The sequence below is a fragment of the Eschrichtius robustus genome, chromosome 3 (genome assembly GCF_028021215.1).
Source record: "Eschrichtius robustus isolate mEscRob2 chromosome 3, mEscRob2.pri, whole genome shotgun sequence".
In the NCBI taxonomy this organism is placed as follows: domain Eukaryota; kingdom Metazoa; phylum Chordata; class Mammalia; order Artiodactyla; family Eschrichtiidae; genus Eschrichtius; species Eschrichtius robustus.
In genome coordinates, this window is record NC_090826.1 from 138,788,596 (window position 1) to 138,801,445 (window position 12,850).

The following is a 12,850-nucleotide window of genomic DNA, read 5'->3' on the forward strand; positions in this document are numbered from 1 at the left end:
TGTGGGTTTGTCATATATGGCCTTTATTATGTTGAGATATGTTCCCTCTGTGCCCACTTTCTGGAGAGTTCTTATCATAAATGGGTGTTGAATTTTGTCAAAAGCTTTTTCTGGATCTATTGAGATGATCATATGGTTTTTATTCTTCAATTTGTTAATGTGGTGTATCACATTGATTGATTTACATATATTGAAGAATCCTTGCATCCCTGGGATAAATCCCACTTGATCATGATGTATGATCCAAGTATCCCTTTACTTTAAAATGTATTTAGTGAGAGAAATCTGTCCCTGCCCCTAGATTAAAACTTGTGCCAGCCCCATTGCTTTTTTAAAAATTTATTTATTTAATTTATTTATTTTTGGCTGCATTGGGTCTTCGTTGCTGCACACGGGCTTTCTCTAGTTGCAGCGAGTGGGGGCTACTCTTCTTTGCAGTGTGCGGGCTTCTCATTGCGGTGGCTTCTCTTTGTTGCAGAGCATGGGCTCTAGGCACACAGGCTTCAGTAGTTGTGGCTCATGGGCTCAGTAGTTGTGGCTCACGGGCTCAGTAGTTGTGGCTCGCGGGCTCTAGAGCACAGGCTCAGTAGTTGTGGTGCCAGTCCTTGAGGCATGAAAATGTCTGTCCTTTGACCTCCAGCTTCTGGCTGAGGCAGAGAACCTGGAAGTGGTTGGCCCTGCCCTTGTGGAGAGTGGCTCAGTGCATCCCGTTAATGGTTGAGTTCCTTCCCCAATACAGATACACCCAGTGGGGCGCGTCCTCCTCAGGACAGTGAGCAGGGGCCCAGCGTCACCACCAGGGGGTGTCCTTCCTCCCTCCACCCCACCCCCACCCCATTCCCAGTATAGGGCCTAGACACTCCTCTAAATAATGTTGAGTGGGTAAAGAATTTTGGCTTGAAGGGACCCCCCAGTAATTAGACTACACTGGATTCCTCAGTAGGGTCTCACCTCCCCCTCCTCCATCAGCACATCAGCACATCAGCGTGAACTTACCCATCCAACTGTCTGGTTGGTGGGTTGGCCTGAGGAAGTCTGGATATTGGAGTAAGAGAAAGGAGTGATCAGCTCTGGGCGCTGGGAATACGGACAGGCCCAGGAAAGAATGGGGAAGGAGATGGGAAAGAGGTGTGTGGGGCCAGAGAGAGGGGGATCGGCCATGCAGCCAACAAGGACACATCCGCCAGGGGACAGGTCAGCATTCTCCAGTGGAGCATGAAAGAGGCAGCTGGACTCCCTTCCCCCATTGAGCCTCGCTTCCCAGAGCAGGGAGAGGCTCTTGTTCTGATGGTGCATTGGGCAAGGGTTCCGGACAGTGACACTGAGGGAAGGAAACAAGGACGGGATAGGATGTGGCCTTAGAGGTCTGACCTCAGGTTCTTAGGCTCGGGGACCTCAGACCAAGGCAGCTGTGGAGGTCAGGAGACAAGCCCCCTTGGGGATGTCCACTCCAGAGTCTTGGGGTCACAACCAGGTGCCAGCTTGTGCCTGTCTGTCCTCTCAGCCTCCCTTTCCAGCTCTCACTGACCTTCCCCTCTCTCCTTTGTCAGGGACTGACACCCTTGGCCATGACGTGCCCCCAGCTGCTGTCTGCGCAGGCACAGCCTGCGTGACTGGGCCGTCACTGCTCCAGCTGTTTCACGTAAGTGTGAGGCACAGGAGAAGGTGCCCGGATGCTGGGTAGAGAGAGGTGTTGGTGGAGAGGGAGCTCCAGAAAGTCCTGGTCACAGAGGGCGGGCCCCGGGGGTCTGCAGTTGGCAACAGGTTTGTCCTCGTTGGCTGCCCTCAGCCCCTGAGTTGGTCGCTACTGAATCCATTCTGTCCAGAGCTCCTAGGCCCTGTGAGGGAACATAGGGACCTTGTTCTCAAGGCCTCAGGAAATTAATCAGGCAACTGGTGTGACAGAAACTCCACAGCACTGGCCCTTGGGTCCTGACTCAGACACTTGCTATTGTATGACTTTAGGCAAATCATATAAAGGTCTGGCTTTCCCTCCTGTGAGTGGGGTTTTTGTATGGTTCAAAGGAGGTGTGTTAGTTATCTTTCGCTGTATAACAAACTACCACAATTTAGCAGCTTGCAAGAACACACATCGATTATCTCACAGTTTCTGTGAGTTAGGAATCCAAGCATCGCCAGCTGGTTCACTGTTTCAGGGTTGGTCATGAGGCTGCATTTAAGGTGTCCACTGGGATTACAGTTTAATCTGAAAGCTCAACTGGGTAGGGATTCACTTCCACTCTCACTTATGTGGTCGTTCGGTTCCTTTTGGGCCATTGGATTGATGGCTTTAACACCCTGCTGTCCATTGGACTGAGGGCCAGAGGCCATCCTCAGTTCCTTGCTACATGGGCCTCCCCAGAATCCAACTTGCTGCATCAAAAGCAGCCAGGGCGAGAGCTGGCTCACAAGAGGGAAGTCAGAATCTTTGAGAAGCTACTCACAAAGTGACATTCCATCCCCTTTGCTGTATTCTGTTAGTTAGAGGCAAGTCACAGGTGGCACCCCTCCTCGAGGGGAGGGGAGTACACAAGGCATGACTGCCAGGGGAGAGGCTCATTGGGGGCCATCTTAGAACCTGCCCATCATAAATGGGGACAGAAATGGAAACACGTTGTAAACTGTACAATGAATGCTGTTTAGATTCAGGGAGTTATCGTGATCATTTGCATCTAGTTGCAAAGAGAAAATAAGCACCCCTGAAATCATAGAGAGCCACTGGGTGTGGGAATTTTTTTTTTTTTTTTAATAAATTTATTTATTTATTTATTTATGCCTGTGTTGGGTCTTCGTTTTTTTTTTTTTTTTTTTTTTTTTTGCGAGGGCTTTCTCCAGTTGCAGCGAGCGGGGGGGCCACTCTTCATCGCGGTGCGCGGGCCTCTCATTGTCGCAGCCTCTCCCGTTGCGGAGCACAGGCTCCAGACGCGCAGGCTCAGCAGTTGTGGCTCACGGGCTTAGCTGCTCCGCGGCACGTGGGATCCTCCCAGACCAGGGCACGAACCCGTGTCCCCTGCATTGGCAGGCAGATTCTCAACCACTGCGCCACCAGGGAAGCCCTGGGTGTGGGAATTTAAATGCTAAGTTGCACCACCAGGACTGGGCCCTCTGGGAAGCTGGCTGGGACCTGGCTAGTTGACCACATGCACTTCACACGTGCCTTCTTGGTTTATGACTGTCAGGCCAGACTTAAGTGATCACAGAATGTCTGGGCCTTCCTTCTCCCCACAAATAACCATGTTTGAAGGATATCTTAGAGGTTACAAGGGGCCCTCACATACATGAATCTTTTTCCTGAGTTTTTTGGTAATCTCTCTTTTACCATGAGAAAGAAGGTCAGTTTCCAAGATGGGATGTCCGCTAAGTGGCACAGTTGGACCCTGAATGGGCCTTCAGCCCTGTGGCTCTGCCTGCACTGCAGTGCTCCCCATTTCCAGGCCACTTCTGCTGTGCAGTCTTCATGGTACTGAAAGAGGGAGGCCAGGCATGGAAGGCAAAGTAGGGAGGGCACTGTTCTTGTATGGCTTCATAATTCCCCGTTCCCTAAAACAGCCTGGACACATCCCAGGGGACTAGGCCAAGACTTTCAGTAGGGTGGACCACTGCTGCCCCCTCCAACTTCAGGTCACTAGGCCTCTCTGTCTCCTGTGCAGCCCTCAGGGGTGAGCATGCAGGGGAAGCAGGGGAGGGTGGAGTGGTGTGGCTGTGATGGTGTGTAAGTCCTCCCAAGGCTGAGGTTCACCTGCTCGCCCCCGACAAATACCCCAGTGAACCCAGAAGCATGGCTCACCATGCATTTGGGCAAAGTCAAACTGGTCTTGAACGAGGATGCTCTGGTCTGCAGATCAGATGTGAGCGGAGAGATACAACTTGCTGCCCTCTGGTGGCAGATCAGAGTCATTACTGCCAGGCCTGTGAAAGAAACGCCGTATGGTGAGATGATTACCAAACTTTTAAGTACCCGCTGTGTGCCAGGCACTGTGTATAATGCTGCAGGAGGATAGGATACAGTATAAGATGCAACTCCTGATCCCAGAGGACTCATAATTTAGCACAGGAGTCAAGATGTTCCCACATGAAAGTTGACAAGCATCATACCAAGACAGGATTTGAAAAGTGGCACATGGAAAGGCATTACAGTAGAATTCCAGCAGGAGAGAGTGCATCACGATGAGGCAGTCAGGGAAGGCTTCTCAGAGCCTTGAAGGATGGGCAGAATTTAAATAGATGGAGACAGTGAGAGCATGCTCTCCCCTACTGAAACCCTTCAGGAACCCCCATTGTCTTCAAGAGAGTTAAATCCCAATTCCTTGCCTGCCTTACAGCCTCTCCAGCTTCATTCCTACCCCCAGCCTTCCCAGATTCCTTACGGTTCCCGGAGCCTCTGTGTTCTTTCACACTCCTGGACCGTGCATTCTGCCCTCTCCACCTGGTCTACCGGACAAGCCCCCATTCAGCCTTTAGGAGTCAGCTCAAATATAACATGTTCCATGGAACTTTTCCCCAAGTAGTTAGCTGCCCCTTCCTCTGTGTTCCCACAGCCCCTGGTCTGTGCATCTCTGGTTCATAAGGTATATTAAGTGTCTTTTCATCACTTGGCTATATGCTTCTTAAGAACTGAGACTACCTGATGGGCAGAGGATTCATGCAGGGGGACAATGGGCGGTGAGGGAGAAAAGATAATTGGTGGTGAGCATGCAGGGAAGTGGGAGAGGGCAAAGCCTCTGAAGCTCAGTCTAAAAGTCTGCGCCCAGATAAATGTGTCCTGCAAGCAGTGTGGTGCCACAAAGTCTCCAGAGTAAGAGGGGTGCAGGGCATGACAAAGGGCTAACTGTGGGTGATGTGAAGGGTGCTCAGGGACAAAACCAGCGAGATCTGTTAGGAAACCTTTGCACCAGTGCAGGTATGCGGTGCAGAGTCATAACTGGTGTGAAGAACAGAAGACTGGAAGAAGCCAAAGAAGAATTTGAGGATTTGAAAGTCTGGGCATCTAGGGGAACACGCCACAGCTCTGTCAAACTCTAATATGCAAATAATCACCCGGGACCTTGTTAAAACGCAGGTTCTGACTCATTAGGCCTGTGGTGGGGCCTGAGATGCTACATTTCTAACCAGCTTCCAGGTGCTGCCAGGCTGTGGTCCACAGACCGCCCTGTGAGCACTTTGAGTGAATTAGAAGCGGAGCCAGGTGCACACAGGGCTCCAGGAGCACAGTGGTGAGGGGCAGTTGGTGTCTTTGGGTGAAGACAGGTGCCCCTTCCCCGGGTGAGCACAGCAGGGCGCCCGGCTTCCTGAGCAGCCGGCGTTCCAGCCTCACTTACCCTTCGAGTAACCAACAGCCTGCAAAACCCTTTGTGGCAGCCCTGGTGGAACCACTAACAGAGGGGTTGGAAGCGGGGAGCCCACTTGGAGAGAGGGTGATGACAGCCTGTCATAATTGGGTTCGAGGTGCCAGTGGGCATCTGAGGGACAAGTCTGTCCACTAGCAGCTGGAGACACAGCTGGAGCTGCAGATTTGGGACCTCTAGGCCTGTTGATGACAGAGCACATGGTGAGAGAGCAGGGTGAGGTGAGGTGGAGCTCAGGGATTAATCTAACCCTTGGGGCCTTTTTCAGGCTAACACTCTTCTAACATCATCTCCGTCCCTTTGATTGTCTTGCAGGTCACCGTTCCCTTTATGAACGTAAGTGCTCACGGTCATTCTGTCCTCAAGATGCCAAGTCTCCTCACACGTTCCTGCTCCGTTGACACAGCCCACCTTGGTCCCTGTGTGCCTCGGGGGTCGGGAGTCCCCGTTCAGTGGCCTAAAAGGGGAGTCGGCCCTCAGACAGCCTCACATCCGGAGCGCGCCTCCCTTTTACATACGGACGGCTGACATGGTGCCCAACGGGGGCGGAGGCGAGAGGCTCTCCTTTGCTCCCACATACTACAAGGAGGGGGGACCCCCATCCCTCCAAGTGGCAGCGCCCCAGAGTTACCCGGTGACGTGGCCAGGCTCTGGCCGTGAGGTTATTTTTTTTTCAAAAGGTTATTTTGAGGGTTAACTGAGATAACCAGGGGAGTGCTTAACACAGTGCCTCACACAGACTAAGGCCTCAGTGAACAGAAGTTATTATTCTCTGTGTCTTGGCCCCGTGGGGTAGGGGAAGGGGTAAAGGTTAAGCCTGATGTGAACAGAGGGGAGAGGAGAGGGAGAAGAGAATTAAAGCAGAAAGACAGCAAAACCTTTGAAAGTGGATGGAAACAAGGAGCAGAATCACACCTTCGGTTAGCTCTGTGCCGCCTCTCTTCCCTTCCGCAGCTGTGAGCCCTCCAGGTTAGGCTGGCCCAGGCCACAGCTATCCTCTGCCTTCAGGAAGCCCCTGGTGTTCCAGTGCCCAGGGCCCTCCCTGCTCTCGAGTCCCCCACGCCCTCAGCTGAGAGAGTTCCAGGAGGGCTCCCGGCCCCAGGCCCAGGGGGGCAGCTGCCCCTCACCTCTCCGCACTCGTCTTTGCAGAGTTTGATGGGGCGTCGGGCGGATGACAGCGGGAACGGTTGTGATCACTGGCGGAATCCTAGCTGCGGTCATTCTCCTCTGCATCATCGCCGTCCTGTGCTACTGTAGGCTCCAGGTCAGTCCCCTGGGCCTGTGGCCAGAGGCCACCAGCAAACCACTTCCCCATCATGGGGGCAGAGCCTGGAGGCCCACTGCGGGCGTGACAAAGCCCAAAGCCGTGGAATGTGGGAGGCGTTAAGTCAAGGGGGCTGGGAGTTGGGGGCGCTGTCAGAAGGGAGCTACGTTCCCCTCACGCCCTGCACACTTCGGGCACCCAAGAGAGTGAGCTGGGAAAATACCGGGTCGCTGTGTTGTGTCTCCCGCGAGTCTGAGATTTCAGGAGTGGTGGGAAGGGCACCGTGTGGGGAGTCTCTGAAAGCAGCTCCCCGCACCCCAGCCTGTGCTTAGTAGGATCTGTATGCCCCTCCCTCTCTGCCTCCCTGCCTCTCTCAGCCTCCGCCTGCGGTTAATGCCCTAGGAGGTAGGGGGAGGAAGAGGGAAAGAACTGGTCTTGCAGGGCTGGGAGGACATCGCTGTGGACCGTGGGCCTCTGGTGTTGAGTTTTCTCTCCAGGGCCAGCCGAGCGCCTGGCGCAGGGTCCCGAGCGGAGCAGGGCCGTGGGCACCTGTGCACACCCCGAGGGGGGCACTCAGCCCTCAGGCAGCCCTCCCCACTCTCCCCTCAGTATTACTGCTGCAAGAGGAGCGGAGCCGGGGATGCACGCGAGGAAGAGGAGGAGGAGCACGACCTGCCCGCACACCGCAGAGGCCCCACCTGCAATGCCTGCAGCTCCCAGGCCCTGGACGGCCGAGGCGGCCTGGCGCCTCTCACCAGCGAGCCCTGTGGCCAGCCGTGCGGGGTGGCGGCCAGCCACTGCACCGCCTGCTCCGCATACAGCTCTCCCTTTTACATACGGACGGCTGACATGGTGCCCAACGGGGGCGGAGGCGAGAGGCTCTCCTTTGCTCCCACATACTACAAGGAGGGGGCACCCCCATCCCTCCAAGTGGCAGCGCCCCAGAGTTACCCGGTGACGTGGCCAGGCTCTGGCCGTGAGGCCTTCGCCAATCCAAGGGCTATTAGTACCGACGTGTAACCCCTTCCACCCCCGCCATGCACCAACGCTGCCGCCCCAACAGGAGCGATGGGGACAGCGGACGACACCCCCCAGCACGGCCCACAAGGACTGTCTCAGTGTTTCTGGCTTTCCTTTCCCCACAGTGGAGGGCTCACCCGGATTCAGGCTATTGAGGGCATTGAGAACCAGGGCAGGGCCTGGCCCCGCGGCCCACAGGTGGCGGCCTCACAGGTCGTGTTGGCAGCTCAGCCAGTTTCTCTGTTGGGACTGTCCTCTGGCCAGTGCCGGCACTGCCACCACCCTCTCACTTCCCTCAGCCCCCTGGCTTTGCCGGACTCTGAGGAGAGGAGCGGGAGCACCGGGGGAAGCTAAGCAAAGGCTCCAGAGTCCTTGGGGGATGAAAGGAGAAAGGGGGTGTAGGGCAAAGGGAGAGGCCAGAGCTGAGGCATTGGCAGAACTCGAGAAGGGAGAGGAAGGGGTTAAAGGGACTCCTCAGGACTTGCTTGCTGACATGAATCCAAGAGCTAGTTCACAGTCTAGTTTTGTACTTCGCCCATTCTAGAGACCGCACTCCCTGTAGCTGTTCCAACACGGGTATTGCTTCCTGAACACATCACATCTGCATCTGCCTCTGTCTTCACAGAACACGTCGACTGGACCTTAAAGGCTGTGGCATAAGGTTATTTGTGAGGAATGCACCCAAAATGGATGTCTAGCCTTGTCTCCCCACAAATCCTCTTTTCTCTGCCTCGGGAACCAGCTGCCCTGGCTGGAGAACCTTTTGCAAGTTTTGTTACTAGAGTTTGAGTAGCTTAGCAAAGGAAAGCCTGCTGATGGTCTCTGGGGCCCTGGTCCGCCACGCCGAGCGCTGTGCGTGGATGCAGCCCTGCGAGGACGTGTACATTCCCAGGTGTGTGCACACAGGCCTGTCACCAACAGCGCACACCAGGACTTTGCCACCTTCAGGAGCCGCAGGGCAGAAGGGTCTCTGATGTACCAACTAGAAAGAAAAATCTGACTCCAGACAGCAGGAACGAAAGGTGATCAAGGTGGCGGCCAATCCCCACGGCAGCCGGCTGGCTGGTACAGGAAGAGCCTGCAGAGCCTCCCCTGGGATAATGCTGCCGCGTGGAAGCCACGGAAGCCCCTCCAGAGACCTGGTGTTCTCCCTGGGCATCCAGCCATGAGGCCACAGAGCAGGACCCCTTCGTTTCACCACGGATGGCAGCCCTCGCTCTGAGGATGGGAGGGACTTGACTTAGCAATCAGATTCCGTGCTGGCTGCCCTCCCTCGGCTGACCCACCCCCCAGTCACAGGACAAGGGCCTATTTATTGCTGTGTCACTCTAGCCCCCAGTCCAACTCCCAGTTATAACTCAGCTGTGGCCTTATGCTGCTTGAGTGAATGCATCTGATGAGTTCCCCAGTTGCCTCTGCAGTAAGGGGTGTCTGTCCCCCCACCTCCTAAGGGCATTAGTAACCCCCAGACTCTCTTGCGTCACCGAATGCTGCAGAGCGTGGGGCAGGGAGGGAGCTGGCCCCTCTGCTGAGATCTTGATTTTTGCATTTGCAACAGGGAGGATGAAGCTGGGGAAGGGGAAGAGAATTTGCCGCACCTTTTGCATCGCTCTGGGCACTGGTCACCTTGCATCTCAATCTGTAATTGAGGCTCACAGGGTTGAGAATCAGAGGACCTGGAGTCTGGTCACACTTCGGTCACTCATTAGCTCTAGGACCAGTCTCTTATCTCCTCTGAGATTCCATTTTCTCCAGGGAAATGAGACTTGCCCAGGGGGACTCTGAGGACCCTTTAATGCTCCATGAAGCCAGCGCTCCCTGAAAAGTTCTGCCAGCCAGACCACTCTTTCTTGCCCCAGTCCTGGCAGGGGCTGGATGCACTTGCCGACTGCCTGATCCTGTGTGCAGGGATGTGTGTTAATGGATGAAAGACCACGGTAAAACACAGGATTCGCAGGCAAAACCATTTTAATTGTCAGTAGAAAGCAGACATGTTTGACCGTCCTACTGAGTGACCTCAAATGATAACATTTCTCTGCTACCAGGACACAGCTCTAGGTGGGGTAATGAGCTCTATCTCAGAACCGGGAGGGACCAGCTGAGGACAGCAGCTTTTCATGCCCGTCCCACTGCCAGCCCTTACTGGGCTAAGCACGCCCCCTTGACACGAGCTGCTGGGTCTGGGCGTCCTCGCCGCTTCCTGATGACCAGCCCCAGTGCCTTGCTTGCCGTCTTGGGATTCCACAGTCACACAACCACAACAGGGGGTTGCCTCTCCTCACCCAGAAATTCCAGTACCGCCCGCCTTGGGAGAAATCAAGATCCAGTCAACTCTCACCCGCTTCTTGGCCCTGATCTGTTGGGGTCCCTAAGTGAAAAGCATCTCGTGCAATCCTGTCTCCTCCTAGAGCTTTCCCAGCCTAAATCAACCCACATATCAAAATCTGAGTTTGGGGCATTGGAGAGATGGTGGCCACGGCTCTCCCCACACAGCCCCACGTTGCTCAGGGCACAGGCTCAAGGTTGCCTGCCTGCCTCCCTGCAGCCACGAGGGCCCTGCCTGTGGAAGAGGAAGCTCACCCCACTCAACCACACTGTACTTTTTAGCTGCCGAGTCTGTGCTCTGGGACACTATTTGGACACTTTTCAAACTGCACCCTAAACTGGAAGAGGAGAGGCAGGGGACACCCTGCTCTCTCCGCCTTTTCGCTCCACCTCCACTTCACTGCTCCTGCTACAGATTTCTTGCCCTGCATCTTTGATAACTTGGAGTCACAACTAAGTGAATGTCAAAATAAAGGAGGAATTTGACATAGAAATCCCACAGGGTCCTCTGTTCTTTACCTGGGGAAGGGGCAGCTGGGCGTGGATTTAAGAGTGAATGCTCCTTCTTATCGCCCAGGATGTCCTTTTGCAGCACTGAGGTCTACCAGCTTCCTCTCCCTTCCTGCTTCCCTCTGCCATGTACACCGTGTCCTCCACCCGCCCCGCCCCCCATCCCTTTCCTTGCCTCAGTGAGAGCTCTCACCCAGGAAGAATGTGTCATTTGTTGGGAAAGGGGATTGAAGTGTAGCCACTGCTGTCCGTGAGGTGGAAGGAGCTCAGTCAATGATGCAGAGCCCTGGGGAGCAACCTGCCTCCACCCCACCCTCACTGTCCAGGCCCCTGGGGTCCCACCTGTAATTCGGGTCAAGGTCCCCGCTCTAAAGTCCGAGGAGGGAAGAGAAGAGATTTTGGGGACCAGCTGCTCAGCTCAGGCCCCAGCAGAGATGGGAGAAACGGGAGCAGTGTGGAGTGAGGACCAGAGAACCAGGACATAGGTTCCGAGTGAAAGGGAGGCTTCAGGGAGGATGAGGGTGAAGGTGGGGCTGTGTGTGTGCCCATGAGTGAGTGTGGGAAAGAGACACTCTCCCCGTCTCCGGACCTCCACAGCTGGCTGGGCAGCCGGCAGCCTGGCCTGAGCCGTGTGGCACCCAGGCCCCCTGGAGTCAGAGCCCGGCAGGCCTTTCACCCTCAGCTGGGGGGCAGCTGGCGGCAACTCTGTCACCAGTTGTCCCCTGGAAACAAAAGCCCTGAGGCAAACCTCTCTCATCGCTGCTGGACCTACCCCTGCCCTAAGCATCCCCCCCCCCCCGCCCCCCCAGTGGCCACGCCCATGCCAGCCTCTCACCCAGCGCCTCAGGCCATGCGGTGGGGTTACAGCCCTGCCCCAGCTCTTCTCTCTGACAGCCCCGAGCACACCCAGCCATTTTCTACCCTCGCGCTTAGAAGTGCTGCTCAGAGACTACTGATCATTTCCAGGGCAAGAAGACCAAACCATAAATATCTTCTTTATTAAAAATATATTTATTTATTTATTTATTTATTTATTCTGGCCGCGCCAGGTCATAGTTGCGGCACACGGGCTCTTCACTGCGGCATGCAGACTCAGCTGCGGCATGCGTGTGGGATCTAGTTCCCTGACCAGGGATCGAACCCAGGCCCCCTGCATTGGGAGCACGGAATCTTACCCCCTGGACCACCAGGGAAGTCCCCAAACCATAGATATCTAAGGCCAGGGTTCTTGAACAATGCAGCAGCAAGAACAGGCAGGACCAAGAGCTCTCCCTCCAGCTCTACTTGCTCAGAATGGAAATGGCCCAACCTTGGGCCCGACCTAGTCCCAGACACTAGTAACCTCTCCCTCCCTCCTCAGCCTGGTGTAGACTGCTCTTCTCCCCTCTCTGTTGGCCTCTCTCTCCACCTTAGTCCCCCAGCCCCAATGGCCATCCCTCCTCCACCGCCTAGCATCTCCCTCCCAAGTAGCATGCGAGCCTCTGAAAGACGCTGTCTGCCCCTCAGGCCTCTGGGTGTCTCAGGGTGCCCAGCACACAGCACCGTCCAGCCCCTCATCCCCCAGCCACAGCTGGTGTTGTGCTGAGCACCGCAGGAATCAGGGAAGGAAGAGCTGCTGGGTCACAAAGCCATCACTTCCTCTCTCCCTGTGACCTAACATCCCAGCAATCTAGTCCTGGTGGTCAGAGGGTGGAGTTTTGTGTCAGACTTCACTTTGAACTCTGGTTCCACCACTTACCGTGTGACTTTAGGCAACTTTTTGGACCTCTCTGTGTCTCAGTTTCCTCATCTGTAAAATTGGGCTCATGACGCCTACTTTATTCCATTGCTGTGAAAATTACGTGAGCCTGGCGCACACGGTAGCCATTGTTGTTAGTAGGATTTGGTGGGGACTCAAGTCTGAGCTGTGGAGGCAGCTGGGATTGCTCAGGCATCAGGGTGGAAGCCTCCTCTGGGCTCTTTTTCATCTCTCCCCCAAGCCTTCCGGAGCCTCTCCTCCCTCACCACTTCTCCCTGCCTGTTCCAGACGCTGCCAGGACCACCTCTCTGCCCATTACTGCCTCTCCCTTCATTTGGAAACTCCCTCATAACTGCTTGTGACTCTTTGAGAGACCAAGGGTCCTATCAACCTAGGACTGAATTTTGGCCTCACATTTGCCCCAGTAAATTGTACAAATGAGGGAGAGAATATTATTCATACATACAACAGATCAGCTCTCAGCTTGGCGCCGTGCATATTTCACTGGTTTCCAAGTTCAAGGCTTGGGTTTGAAAGTCAGGTCAGAAGGGGTCCAGAGGACATCCAGCTCCTCCTCTTGAGCCTGGACTCCCCAGATTGTCCATCCCTGGCCCTGCTGAGCCTCACTCAGAACTTGCTAGACATTCT

At 55.0% G+C, this 12,850-nt stretch overlaps 1 protein-coding gene across 1 annotated transcript in view; it reads left to right on the top strand.

Annotated features, from left to right (window-relative positions):
* LOC137761472 (protein FAM163A) overlaps window positions 1–7,781 on the top strand; it is an 88,759-nt gene extending 80,978 nt beyond the window's left edge. The window contains exons 2-4 of the mRNA XM_068538399.1: window positions 5,661–5,681; window positions 6,495–6,609; window positions 7,219–7,781. Of these exons, the coding sequence (XP_068394500.1) occupies window positions 6,517–6,609; window positions 7,219–7,629 (504 nt within the window). The 5' untranslated portion in view covers window positions 5,661–5,681; window positions 6,495–6,516 and the 3' untranslated portion in view covers window positions 7,630–7,781. The remainder of the gene's footprint in view (window positions 1–5,660; window positions 5,682–6,494; window positions 6,610–7,218) is intronic.
* Window positions 7,782–12,850: the final 5,069 nt, after the last annotated feature.